This window comes from Antennarius striatus, chromosome 3 (genome assembly GCF_040054535.1).
Source record: "Antennarius striatus isolate MH-2024 chromosome 3, ASM4005453v1, whole genome shotgun sequence".
Lineage (NCBI taxonomy): Eukaryota > Metazoa > Chordata > Actinopteri > Lophiiformes > Antennariidae > Antennarius > Antennarius striatus.
Window position 1 is genome coordinate 3,888,628 of NC_090778.1, and position 24,620 is coordinate 3,913,247.

Here is a 24,620-nt window from a genome sequence, read left to right on the forward strand (position 1 = left end):
GTATGGCCCTTTAAATCTGCAGCCACAGACGTAAAGCGTGATGACGTAGGATGGGCGGGCGACACCTCCCTACGTCACTCCCATCAGACTGTGATTGTGTGTGTTCGCCGCTGGAGTGTTGGTGCTCAGCTGTCCCAGCGCAGGTCTGTGTGCGTCAGCACCGAGTCCGTGTGGCTCTTTGTGTAGCTGAAGGGCGTGTTTCCCCAGCCTGTGTCCGTGTGGAAGATCGTGGTGCAACAGTCACAAGCAGACACTGTTAGCTTACCTCAGGTAAGCTGTGGAAAGACGTTTGTAAGTAATGCTTCTAAAGGCTAATAGTCATCTGCATTTTATGTCGCTGACCGTGTGCAGGACAGGGTGACGTCGGTACTTTTACCGTGTAATTTCCACAATTAACCCTGGAGTAACGAGATGTTTGAAGTTAAATGACACGTAAATCTGCACTAAAGAAGCTAGAATTTTATGTGCTACAGTTTCATGCACTTACCTGTAAAATGAACACAAAGAGTTATCCTGGTACTCAGTGTTAGTTATTCGTTTTGGTATTATAGAGAAGTTACTAACAAGCTAGCGCGACTGGAAACTATTAGCATCATTAGCATCATGTTCAGGATGACCAACACCCAAATGTGTGGAGATAATGTCCGCTTAATAACAGCTGTCAACCTGCTAGCTAGTATTAACATTAAAGGAAAATATATAAACCATTATTAGAAATAACTTTAATTGTTTTAATTTACGTATATAATAATTTTCGTACCCAACAATATCTGAGTGTACTACCCACCAATTGTAGCCTCTGCAGAAATACCAAACTGGAAGCATAAAGAGCATTGTTTTCGGTCAGTGTTGGCTTAAAACGGAAAAAAACAAAAAAAAGAAAAATTCTCAGAAATAATAACACAGTAAAGAGCTATTACTGTATTTTAAAGTTGCAGGCAAAATTAAAAAAAAAAATTAAAAAATAAAAATAAATATATATATATATATATATATATATGCTACACACACACACACACACACACACACACACACACACACACACACACACACACACACACACACACACACACACACACACACACAGGTGCACCTCACCCTACATTGTTGACCGGATCCAGGTTGATTGGTTCAGGCTAAACTGAAGATAACCATTCCCAGTTCTCTATTGTACTTTATTCATGAATGCATTTTCAATATGCAGTATATTTTTTCAATGTAGTATAGAAAATAAATCAAAATTTACAAATACAATTTGGTTATGTTTACCATACATCACAGATGCTTTATGTATGAATGAATAATAAAATAAAAGTCTTTTTAAAGGTTATAAAACTAATATAAGAATGATGTAAACTTGATTTTTATTATTATTTTACTCACACACACACACACACATACATATAATGCCAATTCATAATGTGTGTATTTGATTATATTCCATCAGAGTGCCAGATTTGAAGCCTTCCAAGTCTCAACGTGTGAGTGATCCCTGACCCCTGTTCCCCTGAGATCCTCCTGTCTCAGTGTCAGCGGGATGGAGGAGGAGGAGGCCAGGAGTTTCCTGGCAAGGTTTGTGGTGGAGTTCCCTGCTGCTCTGGGGGAGGACAGCCTGCTGCCTGTCAGCCCTCTGAGCCGTAAAGCATCCATGGAGGAGCTGCATGGAGAGAGCCTGGAGCTGGGCCTGAGGCTGCTGGCTGACAGGTATGACTGGGAGGGAAAGGACATAACATGCAGCTTACATGTTAGAAGGCATGCAGTATGGTCAAAGGTGTCAGCACTCCCAATGCCCTTTAGATTCGGGTCAGTGTCATTTAATACCCCCTATTTCTTCTTCTTCATTCAATGAATTAATAGAACAAGTCAGAGAAGATGAAATTAAAGAAAGTTTTGCTAAACTTAAAAATAACAAATCATGAGGAGTAGATGGAGTTACAGGAAAATAATACCGTTTTTGTAAATGACCCTACATCATTCTCCTGAACTAGTGAAGACAGACATATTTTAATAGCCCAAATACACAATAAACATTCTGTAGAAGTCCGAAGATTTGAAATATAGTTACTTGTGCTCACTATTTGAATTTTTTTTCTTTCTAACAAAAGCATCTAAGGTCAACATGTTAGCTACATAAGGCTTTGTATCTGTTGTTTAAAACTGAATTAGTTCTAGGTTCTCTGTCTGAATGACATTAGGCCGTCGCTTCACCCATCCATCACAACGGATGCAGTGAGCCAGTATTTGTTTGTTAAAAAACCCTGAAAAGGGCTTTTTAAACAAAGAACAAACCTCATTGGATTCCGTTTGAAACGGTTAAATTGAACAGTTTAATCATTCCTAATGTCTGAATGGGATGAGATTCTGCTGAAAAATAAACTGCACACTCTTAGCTGCTGTGTCTAATGTAGTTACTACAGGCAAACTGGATGCTGTTCAACGCTCTTGTCAGTGCGTGGTGGAATTCCTCACATTCCTGACAGTTCTGCTCTTGCCACTGTCGTTCACTATGCATGCTTGTCTCACTCAGTAACAACCAGTGGTGCACTGTAAAAGTGAAAGCAGAAAACTAAAAATACAAGAGAGCACCAGCAGAACTCCTCCCTCGTATCCGACTCTACTTTCTTAACCAGTCTGTTCTAATCAATAGGATTCAGTATCAGAAGCCAGACTCAGAGCCTGCAGGTGGAGTTGGTGCTTCTTACATGGTGCATGTACATTTAGCATCCCAGAATACTGCATCAGGTTTTTTGTAAATATGCAGAAGGATTGGTTTGTTTTGAAATCAAGAGTCCAGAATGTTTCATCCTGTTTGGTTCTATTAGCCCCCTGAGATCACTGGTCTTTCTCATTTCGGAGCTTTCAGAAAATTGGCAATATTTTTAAAATAAACTTCTGTTCCCCGTTTCTGTTTAGAAGTATGCCTGACAGGAAATCTTCACATCCTGTAGAGACGTCATTGTTCTCCCCATTTCCTGTTTCCTAAGCTCAGTTTGCGCTACAACAGCAATCTAAATCTGTGAAGGACAAGTTGATCTCACATTTACACTGGTGGACTGAGCACTGATCTATTCTGCTAGTTTGCTTACCTGTGGTTGTTTGATTGTCACCTTTTGGCTGAAAAGCCTCTGAAGAGAAAAATTCTGATCAGACCAACATCTATTTCTTCTTGTCTGTGTTGCTCCAGAGGGGCTCCTGCTGGCCTTAGTGCCCTCTTGTGCCAGGCAGCGCTGTCCCAGCTGCTACAGAGTGACCTCTCACCTTTCCACTGCCCCCAGGAAGCTGAGGCCAACCAAGAAGAGGGACATCAAGTCGTCTGTTAGTTTTCATTACTGTCTTTCAACACTATTTTGAATGGAAAGATGGACCAGGAAATACACAAAACCCATGACCTCAGACTTAACCCTCAAAGTTGTGTCGAACTTGTTATCCTCTGAGATAGAGATTCTCATTTTCTTTACAAGACGACCACTTGTCCAATAACATTCAGGTTTTCTGGTCATCCTTGTACGCTCATTAAGACATCTAGTGCTAAAATGTGCTGGTCCAGTCCACCTCAGTATCAGATGAGTTTGAGGATCTTTAAACCTGATCTGTATTTACCAACAGGAAAATAATTTCTTGTTTATCTTGTCATCAGTGATTGAGTCAGAGTCAGTTCTGCGTCTCTTCCTCAACAAGCTGATAGACGTGGCGCTGACGTGGCATCAGAACCTCCCTAAGCTCCCATCTGCTCCCTCTCGGTTCCTCCGCTGCTCGGTTCACGCAATTAAGAACACGAGGAGGAAGATGGAGGACAAACATGTGATCCTGGCCGAGTTCAACCAGCTCTTTGGAATCCAGGTACCAGACAACACAGCCTTGCTTGTCATGGATTTTCCTCTCTTGTCCCAAATTTTCAGCCCCACATGGATAAAAAAACACGTGTCAAACCCTTTCTCTCTGTCCACCTCACAGGATGGAGTGGAGCGTGCTTACTACGCTGTGTTTGATGGCCATGGAGGTGTGGACGCCGCCACCTACGCTTCCATTCACCTCCATGTGCGTCTGAGTAAAGAGAAGACTCTGCAGAGTGACGCAGCCACAGCCTTTAAAACCGCCTTCAAGCACACAGATGACATGTTCAAGAGCAAAGCCAAGAGAGAGGTACCGCAGCAGCACAGATCACAGGCTACACCTGACACACACATGCACCACACACACTACCAATACACTCAGAGGTGTACCTTGCTGTCGTAACTGACTTTAATGCAGTTATGAAGTATTTAAATTTATCCGGCCATTTTCTTGTAGACGAGATGATCATCTTGTAGACGAATATGCGAGGGATTCCTGTAAATGGTTATGTGTTTATTGTGTTCAGCGTCTGCGGAGTGGCACCACGGGGGTAGCGGTGCTGATCCAAGGTCAGGAGCTGACCGTTGCCTGGCTGGGAGACTCTCAAGCAGTGCTGGTCAGACGGGGACAGGATGTAACACTCATGGACCCCCATAAACCAGAAAGAGAGGTGAGGAGATCACACATAGCTCTACCTGTGAGGCTGGGTGTTTGCATTCAGCGTGAACACAACAGGAAGAATGTTCACGTTGATCGTATCGAGAGGGTTTAGCTGAAGAGTCCTTCATTGTCTTGTGTTCAGGTGAAAGGAAAACAGACCACGCTTTGTGTTCATGACGATGATGACATTTGGCTTCTCAAGGCTTTGTGAAAAAGTAACTGTATTAAGTGACCAAAAAATAAGTGAATGAATTTCCCTACCTCTAAACATTTTGGTCATGTCTCTGTTATATTGACATTTTCTGGTGGAAAAAGTAATTGTGACTCTTCCAGATGAAATTTGAATTTGTGTGAAAAATAATTCTGAATTTGACTGAAAGTATTTGAGTTTGTCCTCTAATGCCAGAAGTCATGTGTCTTTTTAGCTGCACATTTCCCTTAAATACAATTCAGAAAACACGGACGTCTGAAATAAGATCTGTTGTGTCCAGGATGAGAGACAGAGAATTGAGGATCTCGGTGGCTGCATCACCTTCATGGGTTGCTGGCGTGTTAATGGAACCTATGCTGTATCCAGAGCAATAGGTAAGCTCATGTTTCATGCATTATTCTACCATAGTGTTTTTTAGTTCTCTCACCAGTAGAGAGAACTGTGCTTGCCAAGTATTCTGGAGACATGATTGTCAAAATGGTTTCGCTTTATCAACCTCTCTCGTATCTGTGGACTATGGATTATATGAAAATATGATATTTGTAAGGTGGGTGATGTTTAGATAGGATTGGAGGAACATTAATGTAGAATAGGATGCAGACAGTGTTGAGCTCTAGCTGCTGATCAAACCACATTTCTGCTCCAGGTGACTTTGACCAGAAGCCTTACGTGTCTGGAGACGCTGACTGCTCAGTAACTCAGCTGTTCGGCGATGAGGACTACGTGCTACTGGCGTGCGATGGCTTCTTCGATGCAGTCAGACCTTCAGAAGTCCCACGTCTCGTCCTGGATGCGTTGCGACAGCTCGGTGACCTCGACAGCGGTGGAGACACTCCACAGGAACAGGAAGATGTTGGACTGAGAGTCGCTCAACAGTTGGTAGGTCATGCTAAGGCTGCTGGTTCTAGCGATAACATCACGGTTATCGTGGTGTTCCTGCGTCCAACAGAGCAGCTGCTGGTTCAAGACGCCACCAAAGGAACTGCTGCTTCCCATCATGCACCACAGCAGTGAAGCAGGGGTCTGCTGTGTGGTCATTACTGTGCCAAGCTCTTGTGCCTGATATTTCTCACATGTTCCAGGATTTGTCAGATGTTTGATGCTAAAAAAAATGCAGTTGAGTCTCGGTGTCACTGATTAACAGGGAAATGATCATTTAGGCTCTGTGAGATGATGCAGGGCCACATTAACCTACTAGAGCACTGAGGGCCAAAGGGGGCCTGTGGGCCCCACTGAGAACCCAAACATGTTCGCCCACTCAGAAATCTACCAGCATTCCTACACTGGAATCCTGCCCGCTTCAGATTTGCTGCGTGTCATTTGGTTTGTGATTGACTGATTGATGGATCATCGATTTCTTAAAACATATGAACAACATATCAACTTGTGTTTGTGTGTGACTTGGAAACATTTTAACCTCAGCGTTGGTCATTTGTTGGTCATGTGATCCTGACCTATTGAAAGGGCTTTGTTACATAAAATAAGTGTCCAAAATGTTCTCCATTTGTGTGGAAAAAACCCCTAATATGAACACTAAAAACACTTAACATTGTTTCTGGTAAATGATGCTTGAGAGCAGATGTGTAGTGATGAAAAAAGGTATTTGTGATTCTTCTGCAGAAACCATGAAATGATTTTATGTGAAACTCAGTCCCATCTGTGTGATTTAGTGACATCTAGTGGTGAGACTGTAGATCACAACAAACTGTTCTTAACTTTCTCCATTGTGGGCTTCTGTAGAACTGTGGAGGTGTGTCACCATGGGTTGGGCACATATGAAAGACTCAGTAGTAACAAAACACACTTATTGTGTGGTTCACAGAATTAACCCATGATAAAAACAATTTTTGTTATTTCATTTTTGATCCCGAATCCCATTAAATTCTACAAACTTGAATGAACTCATTACTTTTGAGACCATCTTCCTCATCACTGTTTGTTTTTTTGATAAAAATTTTAGTGTAACATATTGGAATGTTTTGTTTTGGATCTAATTTGTGATTAATGGAACCTGATATCGAGCGGTCTGATCTGGTCCATCCGGTTGGATTTCTGAAAGTATAATGTCTGAATCAAGTATAAACAGCTTATGTTAGATTCACATTTTCTGGAACTGATAAAAAAGGGAACATTGAAGACCTACCTGATCTTTTAGTTACTGATGTGTTCTTTTCTTCTAATATGAACATCAGACAAACTCACTGTAAAGTGGCCCAATGGAAAACTCACCAGCCTTTTAAAAAAAAAAAAAAGATCCTCCAGATGTGATCTGCTGGGGTACAAAGACCACCTCCTGTGATTCTTTAAACACGTCTTAAAGGAGTCTTGAGGAAGCATTTGTTGAGAACAAACTATTTGTGAGTGTTTTTACTGTGTTGGTGTGTCACATGTAATGTTACACTGTGATTGTTTAGCTTATATGAACAAACAAATTAATGCAAATTGATGTGAACGGTAAAGTTATTTCAGGTAATGTTGGTTGGAGATACTTGTGTGTGGGTTCCCCCAAAACCAGTACGGACAGAGTTGCTAAAGGGACCCCAAATCAGACGCGTTTAAATTTCAACATAACTGTAGAATAGCTCGTTCTTGCACTTGTTTCTGAAAAACAATGATATCAAATAATAATATATTAATAACTCTTTGCATTGAAACTATACATGCAAAGTTAACTTTTAATTGGAATACATTCCTCAGAGACATCTCTGAATCTTGAGCGGTCTGCTGTGCTATACAGTCGCTAATCTGGGATTAGGTAATCTGATTGAGGAAGGGTCGGTTCAAACCACACTGTTTGCAGATGAATTAGAATTAATAAATAAAGGGACATTCTAGCTAAGGCTTACAGTAAGAAGATTTCTTGGCTTTTCAGATAAATGTAAAATAAATCTTGTTTTTCTTGTCGTTTTACTTCTAAAACAGTCCTGTTATTTTTTATTTTAATGGTCTGCGTGTTTAAATATCCTCTCGGTCATACCTTGTCTGTGCATCAACAGTATTAAATGTGATGTTTAGATTGTGTTCTGTTTTTTGGAGCTCTTGGATACAAAGAAAATGTCTCTTTTAGGTCGTGTGGTGTTTGGATTCACACTAACAGCATTAATGTGTGTAATCTATGTATGTAATCCAGTGCCATGGTAACTGTGCCTCTGAGAACTCTGTGCTGTGCTCCACTGTTGTCCTGTGAGAGGAATTCGTATTATTTAATGCCAGTCACTCACTGTAGAAAGTATTTTACTAAATCTACAGCTGGCTGTGTTTTTGGTTTGACGTATTGCTAATGAACCAAAACTCCACAGAACTTTGACTCACATGTGGGAGTATTTCTGTGGAATGTGTGGCTTGATTTTTAAAAAAATCACACATAGCAGTTGCGATTCCTATGTTTGATTTTTGATAACATTATGGGCTGTAGTTCAACCTTAATATTCTGATTTTCTAAACTACTGCAGTGGGCTGTTTTATGTAATATTTAGTATTTTGACTGAATTAAAAGGAGTGATAAAACAGATCAAGTTGAAGATGTGTTTTTTTTAATGGATTAAATTCAAGATCTCGATCCAGAAAAGTAGATTTTAATTTTTTTTTTCGCTCAGTTTTTTTTAATGTTTATATTGTTTTATTATCAATTATGTTGTATTTTATAATCTTCATTTGTTTAGGCTACATGAGGCTAAGCTACAACAACACTTTTGAAAAATATGGTATTTAAATACTAAAAGTGACTTTGAAGAAACAACACAAAAACACACCGTTCATTCGGATTAGTTTATTTCTGGTGTCTAAAAAATATTTACAGGTTCCTTGTTATTTACACATGAAGATAATTTAAATGAAGAGAACACAAATAGATGACTGGCCTTCACAGCATTTAGACAACATATTGTATTAACAGGATGGTGGACATCTGCCTCATCTTCATCCCGGTGTTCTACAGCCTGGATGTCGTGTAGGTCGTGCTTGTGCTTGAAGCTCTGGTTGATGTCACGGCGTCTTTCTTCTCCTTTCTACATCAACATGACCCCATTTGTATTAATAGCATATCTGGAATGTTGCAGCAGTCTTAATGTTGGAGAAAATAAAATTTTGTCTGAAATCAGTGCAGTCCAGTTACCTTACCTTAGAATTCTTTTTCCAAGTGCTGACAGTGGGTTTATGCATTTCTCTTTATTATTTTGTGTTTTAACACTGAACGAGAAGAAAGAGTCTTGTTAGAAGGTGAACTTTAGAAGCAATGTGATTCCCTTCAGCCCATATAAAAAAATAATTTAAAAAATATATATATACTCACATAATTTCAGTCCGTGAACAGAAGATACTTGGTCTGTGAATGAATGGACCTGCCCTGATGAGCCGTTGAGGAATATGGTCAATATAACCATTTAGACAGGAGCACTTCCCGGATAGGTTACTGCGTTGACCTGTGGAATAAAACACAGCCTTATGGTTTGATGATGATTTTTTGCATCAGTCAACAGACCAGTGAATATGTTTGACTGTTCACATTTATTTACTTGACTTATTTTAAATCTAAATATTTGTAATTTTTATTATTAAATCATTACCTCCCACTCCCTCTTTTCTTTTCTGATCATATAAATAACACTTGTGATTTAATTTGATTGTCAATGCTGTTTGGGACCCATACCAAAATCTAAACTAGAATATAATGTTTGTTTTGTTTAAATGTACAGAAGAATTTGTAAAATCTATTCCAAGTAAAGCTTAACAAAATGCACAAAATGATGTAGTATGTACAACAGGTAATGATTAGCATTAAAATGGGTCAAGGTGAGTCCAAATGTTCACAGTACCTTGTGCGTGGAAGACAAGCAGGCAGACGAGGAGGGTAATAACAGCTGTGTTCATGCTGGCTGCAGGTTGTGGCTCAGGCTCCACAGTCTCTTCAGTCTGGAGTCTCGATGATGTCCAGCTCCAGGGGTTGCCCTCTTTTATACACTGGGGAATACCCACAGAGCTGCTGTGCATCACTTTCACTTTCTCTCTCCCATTTCCCTTCCGTTCTTGCAGGATGGTTTCCCAGAAACGCCCACACTTTATTCATAAAGCTTTTGCTCAGAGGATCGTTTCAGGCTGCAGAATGGATCCTCTATTTTAAAAGGGGACAATCCCATGACTCACAACAGAAAAAAAAAGGCACTTCAAGAAGGCAGAAAAAGTATAAGAAGTTGGTTGAATGGGCAGCACAGTACATTCTCACAGCAAGAAGGTCCTTGGCTTGATAAAACTAACTAGTTTCTCAACTAACTGATTAACTAAGTAACTAGCCCATTATGTTTTGAACAAATTAAGTTATAAACTAACTAGGTTTTGAACTAACTAGGTTTTGAAATTATCTTGGTTTTGAACTAAGTTCAAAAAGTAGTTTAAAACATTGTTCAAAACCTAGATAATTTAAAAACCTAGTTAGTTTAAAAAAAACTAGTTAGTTTAAAACAAACTAGATTTTTAAATTAACTAGGTTTTGAACTAACTAAACTAACTACTGTAGGGTTTAAGCTAACTAGTTTCTGAAATAAACAAACTAGCCCAATTAGGTTTTGAACAAATTAGATTCTAAACTAACTAGGTTTTGAACTAACTAGGTTTTGAATTATTGTTAAGAAAAATATGTATTAATATTTACATTTGTTATTCATTATTATTTATGTTTTATTTATGTTTAGAGGGCATTGTTGGCTTTCTATCTGTAAAGCGCTTTGAAATGTCTTCACATGTGATTAAGCGCTTTATAAATAAAAGTTGATTGATAGCTTTACACTGTATGTTTTACACCTATCCTGCTTATGTGCTTTCAATTGTCCCTTGGGGACTAATAAAGTTTTTTGAATTGAATCGATTCCACCTGGTGCCGTGTGAACATTTATGTAACCTAGAATTGTTCACTATAAATTGTCCGTAGGTGTGAGTGGAAGCATGAGTGGGCGTCTGTGTGTTGTGCTGTGATGAGCTGGCGACTTGTCTAGGGTGAAGCCTTTCTTTCGCCCATAGAAAGCTCATTTAGGCTCCAGCGGAACCTGGGACCAAGATTTGGACAAGCAGCTGAAGAAATTAATTTGTTCAAGAAGATGAACAAAGAAATAAATATAAATTTTTGCTGTAATATCAATATTGAAAGTAATTGTTTTAATTTGTCTTAAACTGTTCCAGGTGAAATACAAAAAGACCTTTCCAATAAAACGCATCACATCCCAACGGAGGAACCAGAATGTTTTCTTTATGTTTTGAGTGAGATCACATGTACATGAACTCAGTTTAGGTTTATGCGGGAGTCTAATTTGTTTGCTCTTCTATTTTTATTCAATCTTTGTAATATGCTGCTTCACATTTCACAAAATTATTAACGAGAGAGTCATGAATGATGGACTCAGTGTTGTTAAGTACAGTATCTCTAGTGCTTTCCTTAAATGAAGACAAAGTGAATTAATTTCGACGTGCCGTTAACAGAGGGCTGCAGACTTTGCTGTGCTGACTGTCCTGAAAGCAGAGGCTGGATTGGAGAGAAAACTTTCATTAATGGAAAGTGTGGTTTTGTCACAGTGATGTCTTTGTTTCTGGGAAACAGTCTTACAGGAGAAAAGGGAAGTGTGATCAAACGGATGAGGATCTGATGCTGGAAAGGAAGGAGCGGACGCAACGTTTCAACGGAAAGTTTCATTTGACCAGAAAAGGCAAAATGGAACATGCATGTCCACCAAGGTCCTAACTCTAACCCTAAACTTAACCCTGACCCCGAGCCTAACCCTGACCCAGTCAAGTTTTCACTTTGTGGTCCTCTGGATGTCACACTGTTCCAAGTGGGGCTCATTCCATGATGACATCTCTGTTGGTTGATTTGAAACCTGACATGAGGAGTGCTTTTTGGAAAAAAAAAAAAAAATGGAATGAATAGTTTTTTGTTGTTGTTTCATTTCTTAGAATAGTTTTAAGATGGATTTAAATTGAAAAGGCATGTTTTCCTGAGAAACCAGCAAAAGAAAAGGGAACAATGGGAAAGAAGTGAAACTGAAAGAGGACCTGCGGAAAGTTTTTTTTTTTTTTAAATTTCCTTTTAAATCCTGGCTTCCTGTGTTTTGTGTGTGTCTGGCTTAAATCCTTAACCTTCATTCTGATCATTTCCTGCTAGTCTGCTGTTTGCAGAACAGTATAAATCGATTCTTAAAGTAAATACGTCTTATTTACATGGACATCAGAGTCATAGTCCATCACGTTGTGCCACCGTGTCCCAGCAGCATTTCCTTCACCAGCTCAGACATTGACAGCTATAAAGTGTGCTATTACACATAATATCCACATTTACTGAATGTAAGCATTTTTATCTGTCAAGAGGGTTCTGTCATAAGAATTTATGTATTTAGTTTATCACCCCAAAACTCAGAGTCTGGATATATCCTTACAATTCCAAGATGACAGTGTGACAGCTCTGTGCTGTAATTTACCACAAAACCTGTGGTGGCACATTCAGTCCCATGAAATGTTACTGCTACATTTCAGCAGAATATCTTTTGTTGAACAAATTCCCTCAGGCAGTGCTACACACAAACCTTACCGTTTGGATGTGGCACACCCTGCAGACCTTGCATAACCTGTTCGAATGCAATACTATTTAAATAAAAGAAAATGTTGAATGGATTTTTAGATTACTTCCAGTGCAGCAGAGTGTCCACCACACAATATAATAACCAAACCAACTCTCAGAGCTGGTGAATGTGTCATTTACCACACATGCTAACACATGTGATCTTCAAATCAGATTTTAACAGCTTATTTCTATCACTTCAAAATGATTACACCATTAGTACTTTTTTTTACCTCATGATCTTTTTTTTTTTCCACGGAAACTCAAGAACATTCCTTAGCGTAATAAAAAAAAAATTCTGCATCTGCCTGGCCTTTGCTTTGAATTATGAAAAAATAATCTTTCACAAGGAAGAACGTAAATTGAATGCATCTAATACAGAAATTAATTATCAAAAATTAATTAATTAATTTTTAATTAATTAATAATTCGGGGAATAATATAGTATGTAAAATAAAAATAAAAAATAAAAATATGGTAGCTTCACTTCACTTCAATTCAGATGCTATGAAATGCTGTTCATTTGTATCAGACCCAGTTCATCCACATAGAAGGGGGGAGTGTATCGGACACTCACATAGTATATTGTGAACCATTTTTAGGTCATCATCAGAACCACAAAAACAAAAAACTCCACAAATTACCACCATGTTGCTACACCTAACTGTAAGTCACAGCTGTTTTGATCAGTATTTCAGTAGCAGTAAGCAAACCGATCAACCTAGACCCCAGATCAGCCCCCATCAAGAACCAAACCCCTGAAAAACTGGGGTCAGAATGACTAATCGGTCCACAGGTCTGAGCCCTGCTGAACACCTGGTCTCTGTGGAATCCACATGGTTCATCTTGACAGAACATGATTGGTTCATCTCTGTCATGTGTTCACCTGAAGAAGGTAACGCCCATAGCAAGCACCTTTTCTCTACCTGGACCACACCCTGCAGGCCTTAAGTAACCTGACTGGAATGCAGTTCTACAGAAGGAGAAACACAAAGCTAATGCTCTGAAACCAGTGCCTGTTTCTTAGTGGAATCCTTACTTGTCCAGGTGAGCGCTATCTGTACGTAAGTGTGTTTATTCATTTCAGGGTCACTCAGACGCAAGATAATTTAACATCTTAGTAGTTGTGTAGTGTTTGAACAAAATATACTTGTTGGTTTTGTCTGTCTGCGCCACCACATGTGGAGTATAACTGCCTGCACATTATAATTTAAGATGTAAATTATAATTCTCTCCTTTGCTTTATAAGGTTTTTATAAACCTTATCAAAACTTGTGTTGTTTTGTCACCTACTACAGTATATTTCTTTAATGCATTTCACTATGAACACTCTGATTGCTAGTCTGTCACACTGTCAGGTCTTTCAACATCTTTTAACAATATAAATTAACTAACAAATATGTTAGTTTCAATATGAAAAACTAAACTTTTAAAGACAAAGTCACACAGCCAAATGGTCCAACACATAGTGAATATGCTATTTTTTTCATTTACACCTATATCTATGGTTAAAGTGACGTTGATGCACGTATAACATTATAAGGTTATAACATTTCATTTCAAATTGTCAAGGTGAACGACAAACTTTGTGAAAGCTGTGAATGTTACACATCCTCATTCTATTTCTGTGGTCCCACCGTGTTTTGTATGTACAGTATTTTTTATAAGTTTTTTTATATAAAAAAATAGTTAAATTAATGCAATAATATATTGAAAAGAAAGCAGCAAATTAGTCCAAAAAAAGAAAGAAAGAAAACCCCCTGGTTGAGTAAATCTATACTGATGACATTTGTGTTTCTGCTTACAGACTTCATGCAGTCAGCATCATTGGTACATAAGAGGAAGTCTGGTCACTTTCCCCTACTTAGTGACTTTATTTGAAAAAATACCCCTAAACAAACAAACAAACAAACAAAACAAATAATTAAAAAACAGGAGGAAACTGAGAAATAAATACCAGTTTTTCCAGTTAAATGTTACCTAATGTTAACGCTGGTTTGCTGCAGACCATCTCAGTAGACTACGAATAGAGACGCGTTTAGAGGCTACTATTTTATAGCTACACTTCATGTATTTGATGAAATGAAATGATTTGAGTCACAGATGGCATCGAGGAAAGATGGTGGTTCTGCCCGGGGGGTCAGACAAAGACGCTGGTGGCATCTGAGACAGCGATGGAGGATGCTGGGTGTGTTTGAGATCAACCCGGAACACGAGTTCTACCACCTGACCGCCATGATAAAAGAAGGCATGCAGGCCTCCATTCAGACCAATGCAGACGCACCTGATCAGGTGAGCAATCATCTTATTATTGATCGCTGGTCTGATTAAAGACATTAAATTCAATGATGATTTTTTTTTTTAACCCCACAGCAAACACTCACAGCTGAGCATTTCAAGTCAGAGGAAACTCAAAGCCATGAGGTAGGTTCCCGCCAAAATATGTCTGCTATTTTTTAAAAGCTGTATCTACCATATTGGATAACTGGTTTATAACTATAAAACTAATTTTATAATCATATTAAACCACTCTTACTAAAATATGAACGAGTGGACAACAGTTTCCAGACATGTTAAATATGTACCATCATACACCACATTTTTGTTTCCTATAATGAGGAAATAATGTGAAGATTCTGTTCAACCGTTGCCTTCCAGGGTTTTGAGATGCAGACTTTTGCAGCAGCGGTGTTTTCCAAATTAAGGCACTCGCTGGACATCCCAGAGGAGGAATACGTTAACTCCCTCTGCTCTGGCGGGTGCTACCTCCAGTTTGTCAGCAACTCCAAGAGCAAAGCAAATTTCTTTGTCACGTGAGCATCATCATACATCACACACTGGGATGTCCATCGGCTTTATTTACCTAATCTCACCCTAAGTATAATGATAATACATTCATGGAGGTAGAGATATTTTTTATCCATGTATCTATGACCTCATGGATTCAGGTTTAATCAACTTTCATTACCAATATTAGAAGTAATGAGGCCTTTATGTGAGAATTGCGCAGATAGACTTTTATATGATAATTTTATTTTTTTCTCTTTACTTGACCTTCATTTATAGGTAGTAAGAATTTAGCAAACACTGGTTCTGAGCATGAAAAGATAATATCTTCCAATATTGATCTTCTTATCATTTTTAGGAATGACAAGAGGTTCTTTCTAAAGACGCAGAGCCGGCGTGAAATCAGGTTTTTCCTGTCCAAACTGCAGGCATACGTGAACCACCTGGAGAAATACCCTCATTCACTGATGGTGCGGATTCTAGGTAAGATTATCCTGGTTCATGATGCAGTGGTTTTTATTTTGCATACTTTTTTTTTTCTTAATAATGTATCTATTGATTTTCTTCACATTGTCACCAAGTCCGTTTTCCCTAAAGCCTGAACAAATATGAAAATTATTCTCTGGTCCTTGTCAAAACAGTCCATTCTTTTATTTATAGATCTCATACCAGTTTTATAACTTTCTAATATATGTAAGTTAAATTAAGACCATAATCAATGGATACCAGTACCATTGGTACTGGTTCTTACAATTTGGGAAAGATTGTGGCCTTAAAGTCTAGTGTTTGAAAGAAATATCTGCCATGAATAAAGTGTTTTTAAAATGCATTTAAAACTGCATTAAGTCTGTTTTATGAAAATAATATTTTCTGTAACCCTCACCAAGACTTCTAGCTGTATGGTGCAGATCATCCATGAAAGAATCAGACTCGATACTGCCATCCAGTGGCCATAATGTCATTTACAAGAATCCGATGCATGATTCCAAACCACCAATGGGATGCAGAGTCCCTATGTACACAGACAGCCCTCTCCTTATTTTTCCTCAGTCTTTTTGATTTTCTACAGGTCACAGTAAATATATTAGTCAAGGTTAATGTGAAAAAAAAACCCCCTGCAGACCACTGATTGGTCAAAAAGAGCATCATCGCGTTGTCAGTGCATGACATACAGAATCTTTTGCATATGATAATTTAATTTTTTTTTTAAATTTTGCGTGATCTGTTCCATAAAATCGGACTTTTAAAAGCATCTAATAAACAATGAAGACAATCAAACAAAAGACAAATATCTCATACATCTCAATAACAGATGTCCTTATGTCCACTTTTAGGTGTCCACAAGATTGTTATTCCCAACCAAATAAAGGTATTTGAATAACCCGTAGGTCCTTACAGCCATTGTGTCCCCAGATTCCCAGTACTAAGGATAAATTGTGTGTCTATTCTCCAGAACTACTTCATTGTGATGCAAAGTGTGTTTTACCCTGACGAGAGGATTAACATCAGGTACAGTATGTTTGTGTCCCTCGTGTTCTGTCGTGTGGATTTCTGATATATTTTGCAATAATTTTTATGACATTTTATTTTGCGTAGATACGACATTAAAGGCTGTGAAGTTGGTCGATGGACTAACCCTGACACAGGTGGAAAACAAATAATAAAGGTTCTGAAAGACAATAACTTTGAAGGGCAACACATCACATTAGGTAGGTCCCCACCCCCTGTTTCTAAAAACCAAATAATTTAAATCATTAAACCACATGCATCTCATGAGGCAACTTAAAAATAAATGCTTGTGTGGTTGTTTCAGACCAAGAAAAATCCTGGTTTGCCAGGCAGGTGAAAATGGATGCTGCCTTCCTTCGAGAGCTGAACGTTCTGGACTACAGTCTGCTGTTGGGGCATCAGCCTCTGCACCAAGACGAGCTCGATCGGAAACACTCCTTGGCAAATGTTGTCATTCGCACCACAATGTAAGTTTTACAGTCTGGGGTGTCAAGAAAGTCTGTGTTTCTGCAAATTTCTCTACATTATAAAATAGTAATTTCTTTTATCTGTTTTATTCAACAGCTTTAAAGCATAAATTTTCATACTTCTATACACGACAATAAAGCAGGTGCTGTTATCCAAAATAAACAAATGCATATTAAAATTAAATATTACCAATTACAGCAAAACAGAGTGGAACTAAACAAATATAAGTTCCTCACTTAAAGGTAGGCTACTTCAAAAATGTGATAGATTACTTGACTTCAGTATTTTATGGTTCATAACATACTTTTATAGTTCATAAAGTATGTTATGAACCATAAAATACTGATCTGCCAACATTACAGTCAGTGCTTGGCTGTAATCAGCAATTGATGGCTGAGAATCGTACTGACAACCTTCATGAACACCCATTTGATTTTTTTGGTTCTCATTCCACAGGTCTGTGGATTTTGAAGACAGTCCCACGGAGTCAGACCCCACCACAAATCCGTTACTAGACAAGGCCACAGGTGAGGTGTCAGCAGCTACTGGGTCAAGCTGGCCAAACACTGCTGGAGACTCCGATGAAGGGATTTCCCCCCAGGACAAGGAAAACAGAACTGACATAGAGCTGAAGGAATTCCATCACCATCACTGTAGGCTGCTGCCGAACTGTAAAAATGCCGTTCATGTCCTAGACGGGCCAGAGCGACGCTACTTTTTGGGAATCATAGATATCTTTACTGTCTACGGCTGGAAGAAAAGAATAGAAAACCTGTGGAAGACACTCCGCTACCCAGGAAGGGCCTTTTCCACAGTCAGTCCCAACAAATATTCACACAGGTTCTGTCAGTGGATAGAGGACCACACTCAGTGATGACTGAAGAAAATATGGCAAACTAAATGTATATAGTAACCTACATCTATACCAGCATACAGTACGTAACAGACAGTACTGTGTCCCAGTCATAAAATATAAAGAAAATAAAGATACCGTGATTAAAACAAGTACAGCCTGATGGCATCTTTCATCATGTCATTAATAAATGAGCTGCAAACATGCTTCGAATAAAATTTTTAATTAAGGACAGAAAAACATGTTATAATAGGTCTGAATGAATCTGTCCCATGTCTGCTGAAGATGGTCTGAAACATGTTCACTGGTCCTGTGACACTTGACAAGTAGAGATGAATAAAATGCCAGAGACTTAAGTAGAACTCAACTAGTCTGAACAAATATATGTGTGTGCCATGTATGTTTTCAGCTGTCTCGTGTTTTTTATACAGTGCACAATAAATTTGTAATGCGACATACCAAACATTTAAGTATGATTGAATGTCACTGCGGTCTCAGTCAATCTGCAGATCAAATGTTGGTCATTTTGAAATAAAGATCTTGTGTCTTGCACTTCAGCCTTGTTTTATACACAGTAGACCTGACATGCAGCTCAGACGACAGGACAGAGATACTGGAGGTGTGAGTTGAATATATGGGAAATGGAAGCAGTAACACAATGCATTACATTTAGTATACATAAGTACAAGTAGCAGGATTTTTTTAAAGAAGAAGATTTTAAATTTTATAATTACATTTATTCATAAAAACCAAATTATAAGATAAATCACATTGACACAAAATCCAAAAGAGATTCATGCAAAAATGAATTCACTTCTCCTGAACAAAAAAAATAATTTTTTTTTTAAACATTTATCAAATTAAAAAAAGAGGCTGTTGTCTCCATGTTGAAGATGCTCCAATCATATTCAAAGTACAGGACTTTAAAACACAGGGGAAGAAAAAGAAAAAGACAAGAAGAGGAAGAAACGAAAGCAGTAGAAGAACCGGAAACAGTTGAAGGAGAACCGGAAGCAGTTGAAGAAGAACCGGAAGCAGTAGAAGAAGAAACAAAACAAAACATGGACAAACAAGTGTCTTACTGTACTGTATTGGACAAAAACAGCCAGTCTAAATTTCTGTGCTACACTCGCAATGCAAACGGAACATTTGGAATATGGTGAGTGGAACACAGTTAATTACGTACTAAATGACGTCACCAGTGTTTCCCAAAGCCGCCGAACGTAAAAGGAGCTGAAGTGGACGTCCATCCTGTTAGAGCTCGGTGGAGGGTTTGACATGGCCGCAGTGTCTCAGGGTCAGGGTCGGTACATTTCCCTCCGTGTTGTCAGCTGAGCCTCTAAACGCGTCTCTCCCGCTGCAGCCTGACGGATGCTGCTGCTGTCTGGAGGACAGAGTTCTCTGAGGACATCCTCAACCAGTCGGTAAGGGTCACCTGCCGGACCTCGTAGTGACGTCATCAGCGGAGATGTTGACCCTGTGTCTTCAGGGACCTAGTGGGGTCACGACAGGGCCGTCTCATAAAAGTGTAAAAAAATATAATATAGAATTTTTTTTCTTTCGATGCATCAGATCTTTTCCATTACTTCAGACATATCCATAGATATAAAGGTTATTAATAGATATTTTTATTATTATAAATGTTTATATGGAATTTGCCATTAGAATCCTGTTTTTCTTCCAAAGGAAAAAAATACAAAATATGGAATATTTCCAAGTTGGTGCGATATTAGATAAAGATATTACAACTATTGGATGAATGTTTTTGCAGGTGTCAAAACACAGACGGTGGGTCTGTATTTGGGTTGTGGGGTGATTTTGGGGAAGATCATGTTTCATTATAACATGTCAGCATTATTGTATATAGTAATATATATCATATAAATATATGGTTATAGTATATGAAAAATATGTGGTTATAATGTGAGTCAATTGGACCATTTTTGACCCTATTTAGGTGTTGTGTGTACACAGTGAAAATCTGCTATTCTATACACTTCCAAGGAATTTAGAAAATGAAGATGAAAGAAAATTACTGGCAAAATTTAATATATTTAGCCTTTTAACTGACTGATTTATTGGGAGAGAAACACAAAAAAGCAACAAAAATGTCACTTTTGGGCTCAAACAGTGCCCAAGGGTTAAGTTGTAACATAGCCTGTGTGTTTGACAGAGGCTCGCCTTGACGTCTACAGAGGATCGCATCCTGAAGCTCAGGTGAGACTACTAGACTCTTAGATGTGGTAAGGAATTTGTCCGCAGGTGATGGAGGCTGAACACTACTCTGTTTCAGGTCAGCCTGTAGCCGTGGCGATGTGTCTGTTGTGGTGCAGGACTCGGGTGTGGAGCTGCATGTGGGCTCTGGTCCAGGTGACCTGAGTGTGACCCTGTCCAGACTGGAAGGCCTGGAGGCCACGACGGAACTGAGAGAGCTGCTCTTCAGGATGGCTGACGGCCTCTCTCAGGATGATAGTAAATGTATGTCACTCTTGGGATGGATTGTGGTTCTTTGGCACCATGGGAACCCATGCAAAGTTAAAACTATGTTGTCATTCCTCCCAGGTTGCTCCCCCTCCATCAGTCCAGTGAAAAACCATCAGAGGACGCTCACAGGTGTGTTTCAGAAGCTGTGTCACTCAATGGTGGGGGCAGAAGGTGGTGTATCACCCCCCCAATTATTAATAGAGGGAATGCGAAACAACATTGTTAGAAGAAGGATCTTCAGAGCAAACACCCTCTAAAATCTGAATGAGTTTTAACGGAAGCAAATTTTCTCCAGCTGTGCCTTTAAATGATTTTAGATGTGTGCTCACCAGTTCTTTATATGCTTTATTGTGTTCTCCAGAGTTTGAGCCCCGGCGGCAGCAGCAGTACCCTCCGTCATTGACTGTAAAGAAAAGGCTTGCTGGGACTTCACTCATCAATCCCGGATCTAAGAAGTACGCAGCACCTCTGGTGATGATCTCCAGTCCTTTGACGCTGTGATTTCTGGGAAAGTAAATGACTGTCGGCCTGTTTTTGCAGGAAGGTCCAAGCGACTGGCGTGGCCTTCGATGATGCAGGTGAAGATTGATCCTTCAGAAACACTCAGAGAGACGTCTTCTGGGCATTTCCTGAATTCTACAGTTTTTATTAGGACATATTTAAATGGAACTCTGAAATGTATGACTGTGTGCTTGAACCAGACCCAGAGATCGCACTATTTGGGTCTTTCACTATCAAGCAGCGATGTCTCCATTTAAAGCTCTATTATGCATGGAATGGTCATCGCAAAGAGAATAATATTAAGATTCTGCCTCTTTTAAAGACATTGATAGCAGAGCTCACTGGCATGCTACACATGCAGAAAGCTCTATATGATATGATGGAGAATTCTCTGGTATATGGCAACCATTTTTAAAACATTTTGCTCAGTGCTAAGATGAACTTTGTTAATAATGTAGTTATTATGAAATCTTGAATAAAACTGTGGCTCTGCGGTGCACTGGCGTCGCACCTGGAGTTTCCCCCCCACCTCACACTCTAAGCCAGCTCCCCGCTATGGCGGAAAAAGCGTTTGTGAGAATGAATGAATAAAAATGTTATAAAAAAAAGTCTTGCTCTATGTTTTCACGTTACCGTTGATCAGACACTGACACGTTAAGATGTGTGCATTTTTAAATTTCCAGCCTGGACAGAAAGATGATCGATTGATTGTTAATAGTATCTTAACTATTATTATTGTGGAAATAACTAAATAATAACTGGATATATTAATGACACTGACAATCTTCTCAGATTCTGTCTGTCCTGTGCAGCTTTATATCGAGATTGAAACTATCCCGTCAATACATGAGTTTAATTATCCTCTTCACTTCAGCCAAGGTCAGTGTTCCACCCTTTATTAATTTATTTTAATATCCCTTTACACATGAAAATGAATTCTTTTTTAAGTTTTAACAGGGCGGTGAAGATTCCAAACTTCAATAAAAACGGCGGCACTATAGCTTGTGATAAAGCATCAAACAAAGAGCAGAGTGAAGACGGTGATGTAATCTGTGTGTCGTGTGTTATTTTATGATTGTGACCCCCTGTTTGAAACAAACTGCTAAAGAATTACAACAACAGCTAGTTTTTTTCTTGTTTAATTCAAATAGGAAAACAGCCCACCAGTGACATAATAATCACAAAAAATATGATGGCAATTAGCAGTGAAAGAAGTAGTGAAACAGTATTATTATTATTATTCTGACAGGACAGACCACAAAACCAATACAGACCATTTGAAACCACATGCCAACACAAAGTCAGAGAAACAATCCTGTTTGTATGCACGTGAATACGCTGCACATTTCCCCAAAGTCTATTATAAATTACAAGATCATCTGCAAATCATAAAATGTTCTTTTACCCAAGTTAAATCAACGGATTGTTTTTGAGAATTCTCTTTAGTATCACAGTGATGGTAGTGCAGCTATTGTCAGAGAATATGAGAGAAGTTCACTTCAGGTTCACACTATTAAATGCTGATTACCTTCACCAGAGAGTTATTCTTATTATTGTAGTTGTATCCACGTCATGTACACTTTCTTGTCTGGACATCGTGTTCTGCTGACACAGACACACACCTGGCAGTCACTATTACCGTTCACTCAATCGTTCCCGTGTCTGTTACTGGTTCAATATCCAAAATATAGCATTCTTCTTTCCACAGAAAAATATACTGCCAGGGAACAAGAAAATGCTCTCAAAGCAAGTCAGGTTTGGTACATGACATAAGGGCCCTCCGTGGCCCTCCGTGGCCCTTTGGCGGGGAGCGAACACAACCAAAGCTAACTGTTTCCCTCAGCCGTGGAATATGATACATTCTCAAAGAAGAAATAAATAAGGAAACATTCAAAGACAAAAGTCTTCAATCCAAACGCGAGCTTCTGCTTCTCCGTCTGTAGGCTGGGCTCTGCAGGGCTTCGTCTCCATCTGGGTGAGTTGGACGGGTCCTGTGTCACGGAGCAGAGAGGTTTGGTCCAGGTCAGCTCTGTCCTCCCCCCCAGAACTCAGAGCTCAGACAGACGGGTCGTCCGTCACGCCATCCCACCTCGGTTCACGCTGCTCGCCTCAACAGACAGTGTCTGTGTTGAAAGACAGCTGCACCTGACACACACACATGCACGCACGCACGCACGCACACACACACACACACACACACACACACACACACACCAACCAGGAAAATTATTTCTCAAACTTTAAACTGTAATTCCGTTTGGCCAATCCGCCACTCCCTCTGTCTCTCTCTCTTTTCCAACCGATCAATATGGACGATGTCCTCCAGAATCTGTGTCCTGCCCGGGGTTTTTTCCTCAATGAGGGAGCTTTTCCTTGCCGTTGTCGCTTACTCTTGCTCTGGAGGGTTCTGTTGGGCTTTTCTGTCTGTTAAAGCGCTTTTAAATGTCTGCTGATGTGATTAAAGTGCTTTATAAATAAAGGTTGATTGATTAATTGAAAAGAAATAAAGAGAAAAGTAAAACAGTAGAGACTGGGGTTTGTGACGCTCCTCAGTTTCTCAGCACGTGTGTTTGGTGCTTCTAAGAAAGGCTGAATAATAATTAATTTATTGAGATTCTGTTAACGATGAAACTCAGGGTTAGGATTCTTGAGAAGGCCAGTGGTTCACAAGCATTTTTTCTTTGACTCACAATTTTAAAATAATAAACAAAACCATTAGAACTTATTTATATAATGTTTATAATATAATTAATTCTCCATCCATCCATCTGCTGAATGTAACCTAAAGAAGTGAAAGGTGAATGAACACGTAAATAAAGAAACTCTTTGATATTCTTTTATCAAACAGAGTATTGTGGTGGATTTGGTGCTAGCTCTCCTCATCCACATTCTGTCTGTGTCATTGTCTTCTGCAGCTCATGTCTACAGTTAAATGAAACCTCTTACACTGAATGAGGCAGCCGGCTGTGACGTTCTTACCCGTTCTTCTTCAAAGCTGATGAGTCCTTCGTCATCATCGCTCTCCAGCTCCTCCGGCTCCTCGCTGATCAGAGCGTTGAGCTCCGTGTTGGTCGGTCGGGCCTTCAGCAGGCCGAGGACGCGCTGCAGGGGGGACGGCCCGGAGGCCGGAGGCGACGCCTCCTGCTGCTCCAGGTTGTCGCTCTGCTTCTTGGCGAAGTTGACAAACACCTGGGAGGCAAAGGGGAGAGTTATTGAATGAAGTTGTGTTTCTCCCAAGCACATCTGGAAGGTAGCGTACGCATTGACTCACATTGTCCAGAGTGGTCTGACTGAGGGAGTAGTCCTCGATGCCCAGCACGTCCACCACCTGCTCCATCTTACTGAACACCTGAGCCAAGGACATCCGCTCTGACTTCAGCTGGTACTGGACTTTGGTGTGATGACGTTCCTGTAAATACGGCAACAAAAAGCGACCATTTTCATATGAAGATATATGATTACTACTATTATTATTAAACTTGTTTTTATCTTTCTGATAATAAGATGTAAAATGTTGCGTGAGGCGTGTCTTTTCTTAATCTTCACCTCAGGAGATTATTTGTTGTACTTTTTACCAATCCTTAAAATCATTTTTGTTAATGCTTACATTGATTGGTCGAATATGATAGCCTCAAACGTTCTAGCACACATTAGAGTCTGAACTAGCTTCAAGTTACAATCTAAATTCCCAATGTAATCCTATTATGGGCTAT

General features: G+C 39.3%; 5 protein-coding genes across 10 annotated transcripts in view; 3 read left to right on the forward strand and 2 right to left on the reverse strand.

The window, feature by feature from the left end:
- The first annotated feature begins 112 nt into the window (after positions 1-112).
- ppm1f (protein phosphatase, Mg2+/Mn2+ dependent, 1F) lies at positions 113-8,216 on the forward strand. Of its 2 annotated transcripts, none has more exons than XM_068311443.1 (8): positions 113-291; positions 1,448-1,704; positions 3,185-3,315; positions 3,638-3,840; positions 3,955-4,143; positions 4,361-4,504; positions 4,986-5,079; positions 5,352-8,216. In XM_068311443.1, exons 2-8 carry the CDS (start codon positions 1,538-1,540, stop codon positions 5,717-5,719), a joined length of 1,296 nt encoding a protein of 431 aa, XP_068167544.1. In that variant the 5' UTR covers positions 113-291; positions 1,448-1,537; the 3' UTR covers positions 5,720-8,216. The 2 variants fall into 2 exon arrangements, with proteins under 2 accessions (XP_068167544.1, XP_068167545.1); XM_068311444.1 differs by having other exon boundaries at positions 113-270.
- Positions 8,217-8,352: 136 nt separating this feature from the next.
- LOC137592948 (growth-regulated alpha protein-like) lies at positions 8,353-10,529 on the reverse strand. Its single transcript, XM_068311445.1, has 4 exons — positions 9,520-10,529; positions 8,997-9,126; positions 8,825-8,893; positions 8,353-8,712 (listed from the first exon to the last, which is right to left on the reverse strand). Exons 1-4 carry the CDS (start codon positions 9,692-9,694, stop codon positions 8,637-8,639), a joined length of 450 nt encoding a protein of 149 aa, XP_068167546.1. The 5' UTR covers positions 9,695-10,529; the 3' UTR covers positions 8,353-8,636.
- A 2,706-nt stretch (positions 10,530-13,235) lies between these two features.
- LOC137592915 (phosphatidylinositol 4-phosphate 5-kinase-like protein 1) lies at positions 13,236-18,437 on the forward strand. The gene is made up of 10 exons (XM_068311401.1): positions 13,236-13,352; positions 14,409-14,597; positions 14,679-14,729; positions 14,964-15,118; positions 15,451-15,575; positions 16,427-16,461; positions 16,546-16,601; positions 16,689-16,801; positions 16,906-17,068; positions 17,526-18,437. The coding sequence occupies exons 2-10, from the start codon at positions 14,409-14,411 to the stop codon at positions 17,941-17,943; spliced, it is 1,305 nt and encodes a 434-aa protein (XP_068167502.1). The 5' UTR covers positions 13,236-13,352; the 3' UTR covers positions 17,944-18,437.
- A 513-nt stretch (positions 18,438-18,950) lies between these two features.
- paxx (PAXX non-homologous end joining factor) lies at positions 18,951-21,493 on the forward strand. Its single transcript, XM_068311349.1, has 7 exons — positions 18,951-19,081; positions 19,286-19,346; positions 20,096-20,139; positions 20,216-20,400; positions 20,485-20,535; positions 20,768-20,861; positions 20,947-21,493. The coding sequence occupies exons 1-7, from the start codon at positions 18,984-18,986 to the stop codon at positions 20,993-20,995; spliced, it is 582 nt and encodes a 193-aa protein (XP_068167450.1). The 5' UTR covers positions 18,951-18,983; the 3' UTR covers positions 20,996-21,493.
- Positions 21,494-22,030: 537 nt separating this feature from the next.
- The window catches only part of abca2 (ATP-binding cassette, sub-family A (ABC1), member 2), a 51,926-nt gene continuing 49,336 nt past the window's right edge, over positions 22,031-24,620 (reverse strand). For 4 of the 5 annotated variants that reach the window (XM_068310131.1, XM_068310134.1, XM_068310130.1 and 1 more), the window contains 3 exons: positions 24,179-24,316; positions 23,887-24,096; positions 22,031-23,052 (listed from right to left, as the gene is read on the reverse strand). In XM_068310131.1, the coding sequence (XP_068166232.1) occupies positions 23,017-23,052; positions 23,887-24,096; positions 24,179-24,316 (384 nt within the window). In that variant the 3' untranslated portion in view covers positions 22,031-23,016. The remainder of the gene's footprint in view (positions 23,053-23,886; positions 24,097-24,178; positions 24,317-24,620) is intronic. The other variant, XM_068310135.1, reaches the window with a different exon arrangement.

Excerpts from the sequence above, each read along its gene's own strand:
- LOC137592915 (XM_068311401.1), top strand. The coding sequence starts at position 14,409 with ATGGCATCGAGGAAAGATGGTGGTTCTGCCCGGGGGGTCAGACAAAGA. Across the intron at positions 16,462-16,545 it reads TTATTCCCAACCAAATAAAG|AACTACTTCATTGTGATGCA; the intron begins GTATTTGAATAA and ends TCTATTCTCCAG. Across the intron at positions 17,069-17,525 it reads GTTGTCATTCGCACCACAAT|GTCTGTGGATTTTGAAGACA; the intron begins GTAAGTTTTACA and ends CTCATTCCACAG.
- paxx (XM_068311349.1), top strand. The coding sequence starts at position 18,984 with ATGGACAAACAAGTGTCTTACTGTACTGTATTGGACAAAAACAGCCAG. Across the intron at positions 19,082-19,285 it reads AACGGAACATTTGGAATATG|CCTGACGGATGCTGCTGCTG; the intron begins GTGAGTGGAACA and ends CTCCCGCTGCAG. Across the intron at positions 20,401-20,484 it reads CTCTCAGGATGATAGTAAAT|GTTGCTCCCCCTCCATCAGT; the intron begins GTATGTCACTCT and ends CATTCCTCCCAG.
- LOC137592948 (XM_068311445.1), bottom strand. The coding sequence starts at position 9,694 with ATGCACAGCAGCTCTGTGGGTATTCCCCAGTGTATAAAAGAGGGCAAC. Across the intron at positions 8,894-8,996 it reads TGTTCACGGACTGAAATTAT|TGTTAAAACACAAAATAATA; the intron begins GTGAGTATATAT and ends CTTCTCGTTCAG. Across the intron at positions 8,713-8,824 it reads CTTGGAAAAAGAATTCTAAG|AAAGGAGAAGAAAGACGCCG; the intron begins GTAAGGTAACTG and ends ATGTTGATGTAG.
- ppm1f (XM_068311443.1), top strand. The coding sequence starts at position 1,538 with ATGGAGGAGGAGGAGGCCAGGAGTTTCCTGGCAAGGTTTGTGGTGGAG. Across the intron at positions 1,705-3,184 it reads CTGAGGCTGCTGGCTGACAG|AGGGGCTCCTGCTGGCCTTA; the intron begins GTATGACTGGGA and ends GTGTTGCTCCAG. Across the intron at positions 4,144-4,360 it reads AGAGCAAAGCCAAGAGAGAG|CGTCTGCGGAGTGGCACCAC; the intron begins GTACCGCAGCAG and ends TATTGTGTTCAG.